General features: G+C 43.8%; 1 protein-coding gene across 4 annotated transcripts in view; it reads right to left on the minus strand.

Moving 5' to 3' along the window:
* The window catches only part of LOXHD1 (lipoxygenase homology domains 1), a 145,813-nt gene that overhangs the window by 120,009 nt on the left and 5,708 nt on the right, over positions 1–20,096 (minus strand). For 3 of the 4 annotated variants that reach the window (XM_026865648.1, XM_026865649.1, XM_026865646.1), the window contains exons 2-3: positions 8,524–8,638; positions 7,482–7,493 (exon numbers count right to left, since the gene is read on the minus strand). In XM_026865648.1, the coding sequence (XP_026721449.1) occupies positions 7,482–7,493; positions 8,524–8,638 (127 nt within the window). The remainder of the gene's footprint in view (positions 1–7,481; positions 7,494–8,523; positions 8,639–20,096) is intronic. The other variant, XM_026865647.1, reaches the window with a different exon arrangement.

Below are 20,096 nucleotides of genomic sequence, written 5' to 3' on the forward strand. Positions count from 1 at the left end.
ATTAGTTTGTCAGGCTTGAGCAAGCATCGTAATGACAGCGGCTTCTCCCTGCACCGTCTCCAGAGATCAATGCAGTGCTGCAGACTGCTATGGAGATGGCAAAAAAAGTATTAAGTGGGACTAATTAGCCCAAGGCTTCCAGTGCGCTGGGCCTGGTGGCTGCTGGTTTGTGGCAGTCCTGCCACCGTGCTGGGCTGTTTCAGTTGCTTCGATGATGGGAGAGCTGTGGGTAGGAAACGTGGTGTTGGAGGAGCACTGAGTGGGCATCCAAAAGTGCCCACCGAGCAGGTGCTTCATGCATCTTTAAAGAGCTCGGAGAAGCACTGGGAAACATGACTGAGGTTGAGGAGTCAAACTCCTGGGAAGTCTTGCTGTCAAAATGTAGGAAGAATTTGACAAGCCTCTTCCCTTGAGGCAGATATGCAGCATCAACAGCACAGAAAACGGGAACATTTTAAGGAAAAATACAATCCTTTCTTCTAGCATTGTTCTAGCATTGCCAATTAAGTGGAAAGAGAGAGAGTGAGAGAATATCCCACAGTGAATGGTTATACTGAAGTTTAGCCAAGAAAAGAATTTGAGAGAGAAGGAGAAATTACATCTGGGCTGTGTCAGGGTCCGGTCCAGGCTGGGGCTGGGGTAAGAAATTCATAGCCTGATTACCATAAGGAACTCGTTACACTGAACAATGCAGCACGCTGGCTTGCACAGCTCCGGTGACAAACAGATCAGGGAAAAATCCGACTTGGAAATTGCAGAATTAAATTTCTAATGTTCAGGCTTGACTTGATTCAAATCCAGGGGCTGGCCATAAGCAAACACTTAAACATCAGCAGAATTTCACTTGGACACCTATTGTTCAGTTGGGATGTCAGGCCAGTGCAAAGCAACTTCAGAAATGTGTTGCAATCAGCTTTTTTATTTCACATATTTAATTGGCTTTAGTAACTTTATTTTTTTTTTATACTCCATTGTAGTGTTTTACCCCATTGCTTTGTAAGAAACATCCAAGGAACTTCTCTAAAGATTAGTATATGAAATTCTATAATGTGTGATGTGGTTGATACACTGGAGGGAATGAATCCTTCCAGAGGGACATGGACAGGCGGGAGAGGGGGGACAGGAAAACCTCATGGAGTCCAGCAAGGCCAAGGGCAAGGTCCTGCCCATGGGTCGGGGCGATGCCCAGCACAAATCCAGGCTGGGCGAGGAGGGGATGGAGAGCAGCCCCCAGGAGAAGGACTTGGGGGGGTTGGGGGGTGGAAAACTGCCTGTGAGCCAGCAACGTGTGCTGGGCTGCACCCAGAGCAGGGTGGGCACAGGGCCAGGGGGGGATTCTCCCCCTCTGCTCCGCTCTGGGAGACCCCCCTGCAGGGCTGGGTCCAGCTCTGGGCACCAACAGCAGAAGGACACGGACCTGCTGGAGCGGGGCCAGAGGAGGCCACGGAGATGCTGGGGGGGCTGGAGCCCCCCTGTGAGGACAGGCTGAGAGAGTTGGGGGGTTCAACTGGAGAAGAGAAGGCTGCGGGGAGAGCTTAGAGCGGCCTCCCAGGGCTGAAAGGGGCTGCAGGAAAGGGAGGGGGACTCTGGATCAGGGAGGGGCGGTTAGGATGAGGGGTAATGGTTTTAAATTGAAATAAGTTAGATTTAGGTTAGGTATTAGGAAGAAATTGTTCCCTGTGAGGGGGGTGAGGCCCTGGCACAGGCTGCCCAGAGAAGCTGTGGCTGCCCCCTCCCTGGCAGGGCTCAAGGCCAGGTTGGACGGGGCTTTGGGCAACCGGGGCTGGTGGAAGGTGGCCCTGCCCGGGGCAGGGGGATGGGGACTGGATGGGCTTTAAAGTCCCTTCCAGCCCAAACTAGTCTATGATTATATGGGTGGGGTTTTTTTATATCTGAAGCTGTTTTCTGATTCTTTTGGTTGAATGATTGCCTGCAGATTGCACCGCTCATGGTACTGCAAATGTACAATGATTTAGAGGGCTGTGTTCCCCAGTTGGGTAAATCACGTTGCTAAAAAGTAGTATGAGAACTGGTGCCTGTTTGAGCATAGTACTTAAAAATCCCTGTGTGCATCTCTTCTGTAGGCCATTGGCACAGACAACAGAGCCAGTGCCAAGAGAGTTTCACTACTACTTGATATGTTGACAACCAGAAACTATCAACGATGCCATTTTATATGCAAAAAGTACATAGAATAAACATTTTCACTAGTAAATGACCTATTTTAAGAAATAAAGGGGAACTATCAAAAAATAATCCCACCACCCAAATGAAAATCACATTTAAAATTGAAATGTTGAATATTTGTAGGTAATGGTCTTTACTTCTGAGCACCCTTTCCAGAGCTGAGCTCTTAGGAACAGAGGGAAGACCTGAGTACTGATCACAGCAGAGGCATAAAAATAATAGCCACAATGTTTAGAAGTGATGGAGTAACATGAATCAATTTAGCTTTAATCACTCCATTAATGATCCTTTAAAACACCTTTCTGTTAGTTTTAGGGATTTCTGTTAGGAATTTCTGTTTTCTATTAGATGTTTTATCTGACAATGATTTGTACACACAGAACCACCTGCAAAAGCACCACGGATGGAGGGCTGCATAGAAGCACGAAGTGTTACTATGGATGTCAATTCAAACAAAATTTTAAAGATGCTCCATTACATCATCAGAAACAGTCGGTGGCATCTCCCTGCAACCCTGCCCGCAGGTCCACCTGCTTCTGACACTGACGTTTAGCAGCAGCAGGAGGGAGTTGGGTACGGGGAATGATTTCAGAAGGTCACACAGTAAAAAACATCCTACAGCCTGTTACCCTCTAGGGAAAAAATAATGCTGTTCAGATCACCTGGTATCTCACAGGAGGCAAGTTTCTCATGGACTAGGGGTGAGCAGCGTAATTTTGACATAGAGATGTGGCAGGGATGAGCAGCAGTCTATCGCTGTTGTTTTCCTGTCTTGGAAGTACAGACAGCTTTGCTCATCCTCAGAGTATCCAATATACATTATAGGCGAGGTGAATCTATGACGTCAGGCCTCTGGCTAAGACGGCAGCTTTCCACAAGATGCAAAAAGATATTTGAAAATGCTTACAGTGGGTTTGACTCATCCTTCTGTTCCTCTCTACACATCCACTATCGATCACTCCCAGAGAGGACACTGGCCTTGATGGATTTACAGGCAGCCTAATACAAAAAAAAAACCCCTGTATGTTCAAACCATATTCACTCTTAAAACAGAGCTCCAGTAGCAGCATCATTAACCTCCTTCTTGGAGCAACGAATACTCCAGGGAGTTTGGTCCACAAATATTTTGCCAAGACTGTTGTCGTGAAGCTGACAACATCACAGTCAGCGGGCGGCTGGAAGTACCGCATAAGGCAGCATGTGTCCAAAAATACTCCAGATGGAAAAGAAAACAGCTGAAAAGCACAGCAACTGCAAACATCTCTGTACCAAGGACATGATTTTCTTCTTCTGCCAATAACCTAACCAGCAGAAGGAATCCTGCTCAAACAAACACAGAGAATTGGTGAAAAAATGGTCCCACTTGAAAGGATTTAATGGAATGAGATAAATTGCTCAGGGATGTAACAGCGTGATGACACCCAGGAGCCAAACACCAGCCCAAAACTGTGAGAGCCCGTGTCTGAACTTACCCTGAAACTACAGCGTGCCATAGGGCACAGTGAAACAGCTGCTGCCTTATCCATAAACATTCCCAGTACAGATTTCGACAGCCTTAGTGGCTTGTATTGAATACATGCTCCTTCACTTCGTACTTCATGGAGCAGCAGTGTCTTAATATCAGATTTCATCTTTAGTAGCATGATTTACATAAAGAAAATAAAGCAGTGGTATTTAATTTAGATAAACTTAGCTATGCTTTATGGTTTTGGTTTGTTTTTTTTTTTACTCTGCAGTTTGATTGGTTGTTTTTTTTTTTTTTTTTTCTATATGCAAAGCAGATATTGCAGATCGATAACAGTGTAAAGGTTGTTCAGCATTTCCCAATAATAAATTACATTTTGAATTGCATCTGCTTTGTCTCTGCTGAAAATTTCTATCCCATTCCCATGGAGAAATATTTTTGAAAATTTTAATGAGAATGAGGTTAGACATTTTTTAAGACTGAGACTAATGAGTTGGGACAGGGGCAGGATTTTGAGCAAGGCAGAAAGGTTGAGTTTGTTCCAGGAAGGCACCTTATAGTCATCCCATGGGGAAAACTGGCCAGATTTTACAGTCTGGAAAATGCTGCTAATATTTGATCAGCATGGACCTGGTCTAGCAGCTAAATTCCCTTAAAAGTCTGGCTGTTTTGAGTAAATTCCTGTTTCTCCCTCTGAGGTTTGACCTTACTTGTAGTTGTACCACCAGCTGCTATGTGTGTACCTGCAGGTGGCTTATAATTTATACATACGTCAATTCTACCAGCTCTGCTATCCCTGGTCTGTTCAACACTGCTGTCTAAGCACCCTCTCAGGTGTTTTTGTTCCTGAAATGCTAGACACATGCTAGCCAATAAGCCTGAGCAAGAGAGACGAGAAATTTCCCACTTGGTTTCTTTTTCAGAATCGAATACAGACTCTGAAGTGTGCTGTTGCTTAACGCTACCCCAGATCATTAAGTCTTCAGTGCGCAATGAAAGTGCTGCAGATTTGTACGGGCATAAATCAGAGTATGGTTAAATACATAAGCAGCTTTAAAATAGGAAACATCCCCTGTTATTAAAGGAAAGGTATTGCAACTCATCTCTGAAGTACTGCTTCAGCAGTGGCGTGAGAAGTCTTCCCCCACAGCACTTGGGGTTCGTTTGCTTGCAAGCCTGAACAGTCCCTTCTGTACCAATTTTCTAACACTTCTTAACTTACTGTATTAACTATTGGGAGAAATAAGCTTGCCTTCCTATACTTAATTATTTATTCCAGAGCAATTAAACAACAAAATCAGATTTTCTACACTCAGTATGGCTTAGCTGAGGTAGAGCTATGAACACTGACATCCTCTAAAAACCATCATGTACATATTTTGTAATTCAGATGTATTTCCTGGCATTAGGAACAGGAAAAGGTCTGTATAGAGATCCAAGACCAGGTAGAAGAGACTGTCAATTAAAGGTATTCAGCACAGGAAATTAGAAAAAATAAAATCCACTGCACAGTCCTCAAATCCAGTAAGAAGCCAGCTGTCACTTACCAGTTATTTCATCTTTCTTTCAGATTGCTGTAACTGCTAAATCCTTTCGATCCTTTTTTTTTTTTTTTTAAAAAAAAAAAAAAAAGGGAAAGACACTGAAAAGTGAATTAATTTACACTAACAACAAATAAATAGATTTGCCACTAAATACTGCGAATGAAGTGGCAGCAGCATTGCCAGATGAGTTTTGTCTTTGGTCCTCAGCCTCAGCATGGTGGAAAGCAGGTGAACACAGAAAAATAAAATGCTGTGGTAGATTAGCACTGTTTGGTCAGCACTGGACCACAGAGAAGCAGTTTATTCCTGTAGGAAAGGTCTTGGCAACTGCCAAAATGCCACCAAGCAATGCCTTGGTCTCTACCCATGTGCCCATGATGGAGTCCGTGGAAAGAAACTTGTCTGTGATAGTGCTTTTAGCTTCTGGCTGAGCTGTAGCCGGTGCAGGATGGCAGGTGGGAATCTGGAGAGTCATGTGAGCTGGGGTTTGAAGCGGGATTTTGCCAAGAGCAGCTGGGGCCGAGCAGCACCCATCCACCACCTCCAACCCTGGGGGGAGATGTTACCATCCCCCAGGCTGGCAGAGAGTCACTGTAAGGGAGGATTCATTCCAGTCCCTCCCAGTCCCAAACACTACTCGGTTAAACCTCCTTGCCTAAATAAATACATCTTTGGGGACAGAATTTGGGTGCTACCACTTCCAGAACTGATGTTCCTCCTGACAACTCATGATGAAATGATGAAGATTTGTGTCTGTTTTTCACAGTTACCTTATTGTTGGCCAATGTTAAAAACACATGATATTTCATCAGCTTGCCATGTCTTCCCTTTACCATGCATGACAAAAAGATCTGAAATGTCATGTATTTCACTACCAGCACACAGTCACAAAAGAAATAAGAAAAAACCTATTCTAACCAGAAGCTGAAATGGTAGTACCATCTTTAGGCAATGCATGATATTTTAGCTTTCTGTCATACACCTATAAAATGTCATGCATTTGCAGTCGTAAGTGAACTCATGTAAACATTTAGTTGAAAGATGCATGAGATTCCATCCTTTTGCCATATTTACAAGGCTGCATTAATAAATTTGCGGGCAAACTGACTGTTTCGTGGTTTGCTTCATTTTTAGGGGACGAGATTATCAATTAAGCAGATCTGCAGACACTCCTACACTCAGACTAGCTTTTCTCCCCTCGCTGTTCCTTGAAGACACACTGTAATGCACCAGACTTCGCTTAGAGATGCAGAAATTTCGCTGATGTTTGGGAAACCCCCAGTGGAAAGCTGTAGTTGCAGTTCTAGCGGTCACCCCCTACGGGACCAGGTTTAAGAGCCCTGAACTGCAGAAGGTTGGCTTCCCATGCCTTTCATCCTTGCTTACCAACACCTCAGCCATCTGCTCTCTGCAGCAGCAGGGACTAAGCCCAAAATGCTAACACAGGTCTGACCAAGCTCAGCTTGCTGCTGCTGCAACCTAAAATAATCCCCGTGTGTCCCTTCTTTCTTTCTCAAAAGAAGTGATGAGTCCAGGAGGAAAGAGCAGACGTGAACCAGAGTGCCAGCAAAGACGACTTGTAAAACCAGCAGCTTGTTTAAGGCCGGAACTGATTAAGGAATCTATTATGGGGATCTCTCACTTCTTGTCTAAAAGGTGTACAGTTTTGGGGTTGGGGTTTTTTTGTTTTGGTTTGGTTTTGGTTTTTTTTTTTGAAGGCAATATTTGCATTCTTTCCATAGCCATGTTCAGAAGAGCGCTTTCACAGTGAAATGGCTCTTTCCATAAATGCCAATCACAAGAAAACTCCTTGGAAAGCAGATGCTGCTTTGATGAATTGGTCAAATACCCCGAGGGAGGGTTGGGTACGAGGAGCTCTTCCCCCAAACTGCTGCTGTTGTCAGCTCTGCCACTGACCTGCTATGGGACCATGTCATCTTTTACCTCCTTGCCTTGGTTTCCTTCTCTGTCAAACAAGAGAAACAGTATTCCACATCATAAGCTCACTGGGATGTCTGGATGAAAATCACAGAACAGAGACAAAGCATTTTGTATAGATATATAATGTACAATCAGCAACTTCTCCCTGGTGTTTCTCGGGATGCTGGGATAATAAAACTCCTTTGCCTAGCTCTGCTGAATTTCAAATATGGCAAACAGGGCTGAAATTTCATGTATTTTCTTTACCATTCCCATATCATTTTCTTTACAGACTCTCATGTTTGAGTTGCTTCACTGGGAAGAGAAGCTCTTTTGAGGGTAAAATTTAAAATAGCTGCAGGTACCTCTTGTCGGTGCTGTAGAAATGGAGAAAATGTGAAGTTACCGTGTGACATTAGCGCAGGATTAATAATTTCTGAAGCACATTTTCCAGAAAACCAAAACAATAAGAACACCGAAAAACAGAGACACACAGCCTCTCCTAGACACCGTGAAGAAGGATTTTCTGCTTTATCTTAGTGCAATTATCTGGTTAAGGGAAAATTAGTACATGCAGAGCTGGGACTTTATTAAAAGTAACCTCGCTTTTGTGGGAGCTGAGCACCTGCTGGCCCTGATGCTCGCTTTTTTTCTTTTAAAAAAAGCTATTAAGAGAGTCAAAAGCCTCGTAGTAGGTTCTTAAATTATAAAATATGGTTTCCAATAAGTTCAACGTAGTGGTAAGAATTGAGAAGCTACATCCAGAGGGTAGCATTGGCATCAGCCTGAGGAAAAGAGAACGGTGCCACCACAACAGTGTGCAACCACAGCAGTGCGCAACCAAGCACACGGCATATAGGATGGAAACAGCCTAAATTAGGAAACGGCTTAAATTCTTAAATCTGCTTGCCTCAGATTTCCTGTGGCTGGGTGTGGGTGGCTACCCGTCAACAACATTACTCCAAACTCACTTTGTTACTCTTCAGAAACATTCAAGGACACTTATCTCTGTACCTGACTTAGGGTGGAGACCTCAGTGGGCTTTAGGCATGCGAGCATGGCCCATCATGCCCACTCCAACAAGCGATGAATATTCTCAGCTTCTAAACTGGGAGGTCCTAATTTAAGCTTTAAGAAAAGCAAGTATCCCCGCACCTTGCAAGTGTGAGCCTTACATAATATGGATCTGAACACACATTTCCACCTACAGAAAGGAATGCAGGTTTGCAAGGGTTTTGGTAAGAAATACGCAACAGAAAAAAATTCAGATTACCCCGGTGATCTTGAAATACCTTTTAGAGTCATTCCCTCCGCATTCATCAGCACAATATTACATTTCATCAAAATGCAATAGAAGTTACTGAAGAACAGGCCTCAAAAGATACAGATTTCCTTCCAGATACTCACTTGCTTGTGAGATGAGTCTTGGGAGTAATCCCAAACTCTCCAAAGAGAGTAACAAAGACGTTGGCGTCGGTTCCTGCTCCCCGGACATCCCCTGTCACTGTCACCACCTCGTAAACTGTGGAAGGAGAAAAGAAAGATCAGGACAACAGGAGAAATCCCTCACCCTACGCATGACGGATCCAAGACGTCCCCAAACCCAATCTGAAATACAGACCCCAGAGGTGGATCTCTGCACCCACCACCAAAACAAACCCATCTCTTAGACAGGCCATAGTCAGTGCCAAGGATCAACACGACTGCTGAAAATCATCACATCAAGCTAAAACTGCTGGAGACGCTACATGGGCAGAGAGGGATTCAGTTAGGACAGATTTTGCTGAAAATAAAACACTTCTCTGTGAACACATGGCCTCCTCAGACGTAATGCATGTGCATGTATTACATATAACAGATGAATTTATGTGAGGTGTTAGAGTAAAGCTGTTGAGCCATTTTTCATCTATGCACATGTCAACGCAATGCACGCTTTCCTGTTTGCTCTGATAATATATTTGTATGAAGCTGAGAAATCACTACAGCCAGAAAACTTGCATTTCATTTGTTCTGGAGACTTTACCAAAGACAAAATGGTAAATCGTGATAAGTACAAGGTAGGAAAATGCTTAAATTACAGTCTCAAAGCTCTATCAATTTATCTTTCCAAGTAGTAGATTGAGTGGAGAATTTATTACCACACGTCAATATCTTCTTGGGAGACACACAGGTTGAAAATAGTCCTTTACTCAAGTGGAGAAAGGCATGACAAGATCCAGTGGCCAGAAGGTAAAGCCAGATAGATTCAAATTACAGTCAGACACACATTTCTTAAGCAGGATGATGAGTGAACTGAGAACAAGACTTAAGGCTTGAAAACAGGTTACCTTTCTGAAGGACACGTCCTGGTTGGGTCGGTACAGAAGGAATTGGAGGAAATTTAAAACTTTGCCTATGGTCAGACCAACCATTCTGATGGCCCCTTTTGGCTTTAGAGAACACATGATGGTCATTAGCTAATAATATTTCGGGCTCTGACCTATAAGCTGGAGGAAAGGTTAAACTTTCACCATTTCATCTTGCACAGCCTGACTGCTGAGTATGTGATTTCTCGGAACTAATGCTGTAAGAATGTCCTTCTTCATGGCTGCATCAGAACTGTCATGTATTTTGTTAGTGCCTATCTTTTCCTCACTACATCACATATATATATATTCAATACAGGTAAAAAACGTATGGGGACTCTACTCTGAGCACCAAATGATTTTCCCCACTAACACTCTTCCCCAAAGCATCATGAAGAAGAAATTAAATCACCATTTTAACTGAAAAGCATGGAGACAGAGAGCTAGAGCAAAACCCAGGTCACTCATGTAAAACTGATTAGAAACTACTCGTTTCCAGCGTCTCTATTGCACCAAGACAGAAAAAAAAAAATCAAACATAATATTTTCCTAACCTCACCTTTCCATGAATGTAAATAGTACAGAAAAGGGAAATTATTATAATAAATACAGTAAGTTATGATCTGTACTCGGCTAAATTTTAAGAATCCCTTGGCTTGGTGTATTTAATTTATGGGCTCAAAGGAAGAGGAGATTTCTTGTGGGGGGAAAAAAAAAAAAAAAAAAGAAATCCACAGCTTGCACATGAGTAATATGTATGAACGGTGTTTTCATGTCACCTTCCTCCTGTTAGCATTCACACATGCCAACGGGAGATGTTTGGCATAGCGCAGAGACAGACGAAGTCCTCGCATTAGCCATTAACAGGAGGAAGACTCGTAATCCACCCTGCCCCAGTGATTCACCACCGATCGCTTCACAGTTTTCAGCACTGTATCGACTCTGCTTTGGAAACAGCGAGCTTACGTCATTAAGTTTTAATATTGCTGCACTCATTTATAGCAGCCTTTTACGTATGGCCATCTCAAAGCGTATTGCAACTCATCCGTACCATGGAAGTACTAATCACTGTCAGAGCATCCTATAGGCATTGCCAAAGTGGCAGGGACTGCTGACCATCCCTCTGCAGGCTTTCACAGAATCTCAGAATCATCGTGGTTGGAAAATCCCCTGCAGCTCCTCCATTCCAACCCTGAACCTCACCCTGACCGTTCCCAACTCCCCCAGATCCCTCAGCGCTGGCTCAGCCCGACTCTTCAACCCCCCCAGGGATCCCGGGGACTCCCCCCTGCCCTGGGCAGCCCATTCCAACGCCCAACAGCCCCTTCTGCACAGAAATCCTTCCTCAGAGCCAGCCTGACCCTGCCCTGGGCAGCTTGAGGCCATTCCCTCGGGGCCTGGCGCTGGGGCCTTGGCTCCAGAGACTCATCCCCCCTCTCTGCCCCCTCCTGGCAGGGAGTTGCAGAGGGCCAGGAGGTCTCCCCTCAGCCTCCTCTTCTCCAGACTGAACTCCCCCAGTTCCCCCAGCCGCTCCTTGTACGACATGTGCTCATTTGGGAAAAGGGTCTTTAACACATCATCCCACCTATCCCACAGAAGTTCAGCAAAATTTGCCCCTGTTTATATTTTCAGGGGGTGAGGTCAAGCAGGCCAGCAAGCACACGGCTGAAGGCATTTTTCCCGTGAAAAGGGGGGAAAAAAAAGTAATCACAACACTCCATAGGTTTCCTGCGACCTCTCAAAAGCTCAGGCAGGGATTCTAGTGAGGTTTTTTTTTAGTGCTAGGGAAGTGCTGGTACTTACATGTGGCAGGCAAAGTCTGTCATATTACCTCCGCCCATGTTACAGCAAGTGAAACCCATTCCTGAACTGGTCTGCTGCATCTCTGCAGGTATTGACGTCACCTTGACTATACACCTAACCTTAATTTCTTTACAGATGTGGGTCAGACTGATCTACTTCCACTTTTCAACTCCTAAGAAATAAGATGGTGGGATACAAGGAAATTAAGTGTCTAAGACAACACCAACAAGCCACGATATTTCCCTCTTAAAAAACAAAACCCTTCTCTAATTCTTGCAATGGGAGTCTCATCGTTTGTAAGAAAACACACGCCATGAGTACGTACGAATTTTCACTTTAGATTCACAACACCAAATTCAGCCTCCGTGCACTGCAGCAAGCAGGCAGCACCTGGACGAGCAGTTTTTACCAGATGTGCTGAGCCCTGCCCGAGTAGCACATGTCATTACTGAGCATATGCCATGGTTAGCACCACTTTAATTAACTTTGCACACAGGGGCCAAAGGAGGGGATGGGCAAGTGACACCAGCATGTCACCGCATTTGGCAAGTGCCATGGTGCACCCCTGGAGGGGGAAAAGGAGCCCTTCCCACCCCTTCTCCAGCGCTACAGCTTTGTGGACAGCTGTGCAAGTAAATGATGTCATAGTTTTTCAGTGCTCTCATGGATGCCCATGACTTCCTTTGTGGGAAGAAAATTAAAGTTTAATACTAATATTGATGCTAGCTCTTTCTGGGAAAGGCACCTGGAGACAAATGCACCTTATTTAGCCACTTCCTTTGAAGGCATGAATGTTTAAGGATCTGGATCCAGGACTCTTTCCTTTCATTGCATTTCTTTTATTTTTGATCGATGACTGACAGCTAATGGATGTCATTCCATGGCTGGAAACATCTCTGCAGCTCGAGGGCCCAGCAGGCAGAAAAGGCTGCCATGATAGGGTGTAGGGGGGTGGGCAGCATTTTATACCCCAAGTCACTTTGCTGCAAACAAGCATCTGTGATATAAGACAACAACAACTGTAGACTAGTGACATTTCTCAACCCCCCCAGAAGTTTGTTCCTAAATAATTGGATATTCTGGCTTTGAGAGAACATGTCCAGCTGTAGAAAATGCCAAGCATAAACATCTTGTACTTCATGATTTGGGACAACAAAGCTGAGTTACATGAAAAGCTTGAAATGGGATTTCTGTGGAAGTCACACTTCTAACCAAAGGTGGAATCTGGGCTAGAAAGATCAATTTTGCTACTTCAGTGCCCCAGCTGTGAAGGGGAAGATTAAGAAAACGCAGCAGTTAAATATTTTAAGTATCATATAGGTTTCATCATGCAAGCTAGATCTTCCCTTCCCATCAAGTTCCTTCCTTTCTTTCTGAATGGTCTCATGGTATTTCCAGTCTTCTCCTCATTTTGAGTTACTGTTTTTCAAACCCCTCTCCACCACTCAAGAGATCTGAGTTGCCTATTGAGGACCTACCTCCATCACTCCTGTGAGTATTCTCAGGATTGTAGGCGTTAATGCTCACCAAAGATTTGACTCTGTGGTTCAAAGATGCCAGCTCTTAAAACCCCTCCAATGATGGGAAGTATCTACCCAAATTCTGTGATTCATTTTTAACAGGGGCACTGTGTAAATAAATTTGGCCATCTGTTTATTCACTTTTCTTATCTTCAGCCTGCATCAGTTTCACATGGAATATCTGCTTATTACCAGGCAAAGTTAAAAAAAAAGAAAATCCATCCAGTTTACATTGTCAAATGGAAGGGTAAAAAAACCCCACCAACTAACCTATAACAAGACTTCAACTTTTCTTTGCACAGTAATGAAATACAAAGGTCGCTATTTTCCCATCCTTTGACACTGACACATAAAGTCAATTCAAGATTTCTTTTAGGGCTGTTACCGGGTCCAACAACTAAAGACAAATTATAGCAAAGTTTTTCAGGCTAGAATGAGGTTTTGGTATATCACTCCAGATTTGACTGTATCCTACTATTTAGTCTCCTTCTCAATGGAAGCAATCGCTAAATGCAAATAGAGCATCCACAGGGATTTTATGGTTACACTTGAAGCTTCCAAGTGCATCCACAAAGTCTCCCTCTCCCTTTACTAATTCATGAGATGTCAGTATGTAGCGGATTTGCATTTAGCTGTCTGACATCACTGAGAGTTATAGTAGGGAACCTTTAAGCTCCTCAAAGAGATCTGCTCTCAAAGGGGAGTTTGGGGGGGCTGATTCCACCCCATCAATATCACCTCCACAGATTCAGCTGAGAGACCAGTCCTAAGCAGACACTGCAATGTTTTACCAGATGCACACCTCAAGAGTTTCTGGTTTTCCCATCTTAGTCGCCAGAACTTGAAATGTTAACTTTCCTCAGAGCTTTGCAATAACTTTTGGCTTCCATGATGTAAAAAATAACTCCTTATATGTATTCCTGCTGGTCTTGCACGTTGAGATGTAATTTGGCAGAGATATCTTAGCCTCTCCATGGATGAATATCTTTGCACCCACCATACCCTTATTCCCTTCTTGGTCAAACATAAGGTGCAAATTATGACACTCCCATGTCCCTGTGTTAAATACTGGCTCTGGTCATCTCCCTCCTGTCAAACATGGACAGAATGCCCCAAATGTCTATACCTCTCCACCCAGGCTGCTGCTTGGGCAGGTCATTAAGCCAGTGTTAAGGTGCTTGTGTCGATCTGTGCTACTCCTTAATGCTTTTCCTACCAGTGTTGGCTGAGTTCATCATGTGCCATGAGTAGAGGAGCCCGAAAGAGAGGCTGCAAAAGCAAAAGGGAGAGTAATGGATCCCAGTTTGAACATTGTCCTGCTGCATAGGCCAGTGCTCACAGGAAAACACCTACATTTGCGTGTTTTTAATTGGCAGTCAATCTCACCCCCAAGGTCAAGGTAAGTCTATTCTTGCCCAGAACATGGCCAAGTTACGGTAATCTACAGTGCTAGTACGGGAATGCTTGACTTTCAGACCAGTTTCCAAATCTTGCTTTTCTCCCAGTGGGCTAGGCAGAGTCAATACAAAGCTTTTAATACAGCCACTGATACAGACTCTTTTGTTCCAAATATTATCTCAATCAAGTGGAATTTTGTTCACTTATCGGGTAGATATTGAATCCCCAGCTTACTCCACTGTTCAGCTATCTGGCATGAAGTCTTCAGAAACTGGTGAAAGTTTCAGCAAGCTGAACAGAACTGATTTGCTACGGACTGCAGACCTATTACTGCTTTTCGTGGGCACATACAAGCTCAGTAAAGGAAATAATAGACACTAGTTTCCTTGCTGAAAATAAGCATTCAGAAATGGCCATTTCAAGCACAAGATACAGACAGCATAAAATCAGCATCAAGTTACATTGCAGCATTGCTGGAAGAATTTACATCCATTTCCTTGTCTTTCAGAAAGAGCTGATACTATAAATGCATCCATTCAACGGCCAGAGTGAGTAACACTCACCTCAAAATGGTTGCTAAAATTATTGTAAAGTTGTAAGGACTAACAAGTGGAGGCTGAGATACTCTGGCTAAGAGCATGCAAAATTCCCTTAGATCCACAAGGAAGGAATATCTTCAGGGCAGAAGAGTGCTTTGACTGATAAATTCAGGTTTTTCTGACTCAGACAACATGGGACTGCTTAACACCAGTTGTGGCAGTGACTACAGACCCCTTCAGGTCACATTCTCATACGGTGAATGTGGAGAACAGAACTGGAGCTTGTGATAGTGCCGAACTGTTGTGGCACTTGGTAGAAAAAATTTGGCACTGTTATGCCACAAGAATGATTAAACAGGTGGCATAAGACAGCAAAGCTCATCAGGAGTCATCAAAGAGTTTGTCTAAGGAAGAGGGAAAGCCGAAACGAGAGCTGAGCCGTGCTGGTAGCATGGGCAGTGAAATAGCTGGGGTGAAAGCTCCAAGGTGGCTGCAGACATGAAACATCCCAGGGTGCACAGAAGCGTTGGTGTCCTGGAGGAAGCCTGCCAGCCTCCAGTATCTCTGCCTTTTGCTCCTCTCTGAGCTGATCTATCACATGCCACCACACACTGCACTCATCTCCCTACCTGCTTCCTCAGAGATCCCCAAACCCATACCTCCAGGCTGCACGAGAAAAGGTGAGCAAAAGCTAAACCCTCCTACACCACAGCAGTGGAAGAAAGCTGCATGATGCTGTCTTCATCTTGAATATAAACTCAAAGCAATGCAAACTGCTTTGAAACTATGAAAAATCAGGGCTACCTTCAGATGCGTCTGTATTGCAGGATGCATTTACCTCAGCAGCGGTGATGATTGTTTGCACTTCACCCCACTTCCAGTTGGGAATTCACTGATTATCCTCAATATTCACTTAATGTTGACTCATGCAAAGCATCAATCACTCTGGCTCCTACTGAAACACTTCAGCATATGTTTGTCTTGGAGCACCTGAAGAGTACCTTGACATTTATGCAAAACACTTGGAAGTTTTTAAGGGCCTGTGCTGACTGTTACACGTTATGTTTGCCAAAATGATGCTCTATGCACATAAACACACCAGTTAAATACTTACTATGGTTACAGTTTTATCAGGACCATCCTTTACACACCATGAAAACGAGCCTTTGAAATCAGCACTTGTTTGTTTTTACCAAACCATAGTTTGAGCAATAATTTCTTGTCATACGCAAAATGAGTCAAATTCTTCTCTCATTCACTCCGGGGCAAATCCTGACTAACTCCATTGACTTGAGCACAATTACTTTGGATTCATATTGGCAAAACTGTGAACAGATTTGGGCCTCACACACTACAAGAGATTACTTGCTTTTTATAAGCCTTAGCAAAAGCAGCTTTTGAATCCGGTATGGATGCCAAATTAATTATTCAAAGCAAAAGAGGGATTTTTTCCATTAATATTTGGACTGTCTGCACACTGTTACGCATTTTGTTATTCATAGTATATAAAGAATTGCAGAATTAATAGTATCTTGCATTTTGAGACACTTCACAGACAGGAATTAAGGAAGTTTCCTGCAAACTTACCACTAGTACACATAGACAGCATTATCTTGAGCTTTGAAAGATAATTTATCTCTTAAAATATAAATCCAAAGCTGAATACCGTCCTGTCTGTTCCCACAGGCAGAGTAATTGTTGTTTGGAGTTTGTTTTACTTCATCAGCTATTGCAAAATCAACATTTCATTCTCATGCACGGTAGGAAGCCAAACTTGATTCATATGGTGCTACAGCTATCACTTAAAAATGCTTTTGCCTTAGCACCACCAGAAAACACATCTTAGTTCTTTGCTGGAACAGCAAAGCAGAATTAGCTTAGCAATCGACGTCTTTGTCGCTCAAGATTAAATTGAGCTGGAGGAAAACACTGTGCCTCAGGGGAGAAAAACATTTTCGAGAAAAACCTGCTCCATTTCTTTCATTATCTTTTGGAGACAAGAGGGGCCTGCCAGGACACAAGGTGCCTCTGAATCACAGCTGTGGACAAGAACATTAGACATTGGTGTCCAGTGGGAAGTGTAAAATGCAGCCTGGGTAAAATATGACATTGATTTTACCTGCAGCAGTGAGTAAAGTCTGTGGTAGAGCAATGTGTCTGCAGAATGCAACTGGAAGTAATTCTCTGAGATAATATCACCAGATTCAAACAAGAGCTCCACTTTAGTCTGGTTGTCTAGGCAGCAGCACAACGAAGACCAAGGAGAGATGCTCTCCTTGCTGCCAGCTCTAACCCCCAATACCCAGATATCAGGAAGAGCGATTTCCCCAAAGATCATTTTTTGCTGCCCCCCCAACACCCTTGGTCTGGAGGCATTGCAGGTGTTGGACACTGGAGGTTTCCTGGCATGAGCAGGGCACTTCTCCCTGCTTGTTTCCGGGGAATGGCTGAGCTGATTTTGCAGAGAAAAACGTATTTGACAATGACGTGTTTCAAAACTGCTCATCCTGAGGTGGTGAATCCAGCAGGACCGTGTTTGGGAGTCAACAGCTGGCAAAGCCACCAGCAGGAGAGGACTGGATGATGCTGCGAGTGGGGACAGTCACCCCATGGCAGGCACACTGCCTGCAAGCAGGGGGTGACACTTCGCCCGTGGCAGCTCTCAGCTGAGGAACCAGCACCTTTTGCTCCTGAGACCTGATTTCCAGCTTCATTTCAAGTCAATGTGTGACATAAGCAAGGACAGATACCTGCCAGAAGCTTGCTGTAAACACAAGCTATGTGTGTCACCTATATTTACACACACATTGCGAGATGTCATTATGAATTAATTATAACTCCATGACTTAACCATTCATGACAGACAGCTACTACTATCCAACTAGCACCCTAGAAAAGATTTTTTTAAAAAAAACAAATATGAATGGATACAAACTGTGATCTTCCCACCTCCTACCTCTTCCTTCTTCGCAAATACCTCCTGGTTAACACTTGCAGCTCATAGAGTAAGTCTGATAGGACTACTGCTACGATCCAGACGTCTGCAAAATGGAGGACACCAAACTGATGTGAGATCTGAACGTCAGGGGGTGGAGGTGCCAAAAAGACCCAAAAGTTTCTAACAGCCGCATCGAATTACAGCAACAGTGAACAACTAATTCGTGACATGTGTCCTGTGGGTATTGAAATATATATAAATCCTTCAACAAAAGCCACTATTAGTATTTACAGTGTGTTTTTAAGTGTTTGCCATTCAGGTATTTGTGACACTGCATTACATATCCACAAGGAAAAGAAAACAAAAGGCAGAAGAAAAACTCCTCTGACAATACTTGGGGAAACATCTGCGCCCACAAGGCACTCTGAATAAACAAATATTTGTTGGAGCAGCAATAGTCAGCCAAGAGGAGGCTTTAACTGGACAAAAAGTATGTTGTGAATCTGGAAGTTATGTCCTGGTTGCATCCTCAACAGCTGACACAGAAACTCCTGGTAAATCATAGCATGACGACAGTGGTCAGATGCTCTCAATACCAACCCCACCAGGAGTCTGTTTTCCTGGAGCTCAGATGGGCAAACCACCTCACCTGAGCCTGTGCAGGGAATTGACACAAGATGGAATGAAAATGTGCCCTGGATCCCTGTCTGTGCTTAGTCCCTTACAGATTAGTACAATTTTCTGCCCAGGCTTCCCATTTGGATGGAGGTAAATCTGCTGTTTTAATGGCACAGTATTCAGATCCAAATACCCAGGGACATGATGATAAACAGCTTCATGGGGAGTCTGGAGGACATCTTGTTAACAAAGTATAAATGGGAATAAATCTCATAATCCTTAAAATACTAATGCAGTCCTGAACCTGGGCATTTGATGCCCCAGTGGGGGGAACTTCTGTACCTGTGAGCAAAAGCAACTCCTCAGAAAAACTACCCAGGCCAATCTTGGATTTTCTAAAATACAAGAATCTTGATTAGTTAATTAATGGTTTAAAAAAAAAAAAAGTGGGAAAAGTAAAAGGAAAAAAACCCACAAATCTACTTGATGCCCCAGTGGAGGGAACTGCTGTACCTGTGAGCAAAAGCAATTCCTCAGAAAAACTACCCAGGCCAATCTTGGATTTTCTAAAAATACAGGAATCTTGATTAGTTAATTAACGGTTAAAAAAAAAAAAGTGGGAAAAGTAAAAGGAAAAAAACCCCAAATCTACTTGAAATTTTCCAAAGTATTCAAGTTCTATTCCTGCATCCTCTAAAGATCATCTTCCTCAGAGAGACACCTTCCACACCACCTCAGATGTTACAGATCGTTAAATCTAGGCTGATGGGACTCATGGGTTGGGGGGAAACACATTTAGGATTGAATATATTAACCTGCATTTAACATCTGCTTCTCAGGGAAATCTTGTCCAGTTTCTCTTCAGAAGCTCTCAGATATTTTCTTTTAATGCCCCCAAACCTTCAGTCTAAAAAGTAGCCACAAACAATTGAGGATATAAAACTGAGCCTGCCATACCATTCAGGTTTAAGTGTTTTGGGTGTGTGGTGAGCAGCAACGCTGGAAAGCTGCGGCCCTCACACATGTGGGTTTTACAGGCATCAGCTGGCACATCAGCTGTGCCATGCGTTTGGCAGCCCGGCACCTACAGCTGTTCCTCGATGCTGTTTTTGGTGCTGCCAGCTGGGCTGAGCCATCCCAAACGGATCGTGTGTGCATAACGAGGATGGCTTCTGCATATGCTTGGGGTTCCCGGGTTCTGCCCAGGGAGAGGGAGAAGTGGGGGGGTACAGAGGGGCTCGCTGCCCCCCGGCCCCATACCTGCACTTGCTCAGCACACACCTGCAAATGAAATGAGACATCTGCAAGGGCTTGCTCTGAAATTGTTTGATCTCATCTGCTTTACAATGCTGATTTTCCACACCAACTACTATCGGCAGCCCTGCTGCAGGTCAATGGCTGATCAGGGAGGATGAAAAGCTGCTGTGATTCCTTGAAGAGCCCCATCAGAGAGTATTAACTACTCCTGTCCGATTTGTAAGACCCCATTTCATCAGGACACCTCCAGGCAACTTTGACTCTCCAGTGGGACTGCACAGGTGTAGTGGGAGGTGTCTAATAGCCAGGCCCAAAGATTTTTTTGAGCAAACAAAAATATTAGCAAGTGCTCCTGCAGCTTAATCAACACTTTAAGATCACAACTAATTTAGTGCTGGCTTGTTCTGTCACACGAGCTGATAGTTCCTGTGAAGGCTCATCAGGCAAATTTTAAAAGTGATCTGAACTTTTCAAAACTCATATTTCACATGGTCATTTGTAACTACAGAAGATGCTGACATGCAAGCAGGTATGATCCATCACAACCCCAAGGCAGGTTGCA

Source organism: Athene cunicularia (genome assembly GCF_003259725.1).
Source record: "Athene cunicularia isolate RWA chromosome Z unlocalized genomic scaffold, athCun1 chrZ_part1, whole genome shotgun sequence".
Taxonomy (NCBI): domain Eukaryota; kingdom Metazoa; phylum Chordata; class Aves; order Strigiformes; family Strigidae; genus Athene; species Athene cunicularia.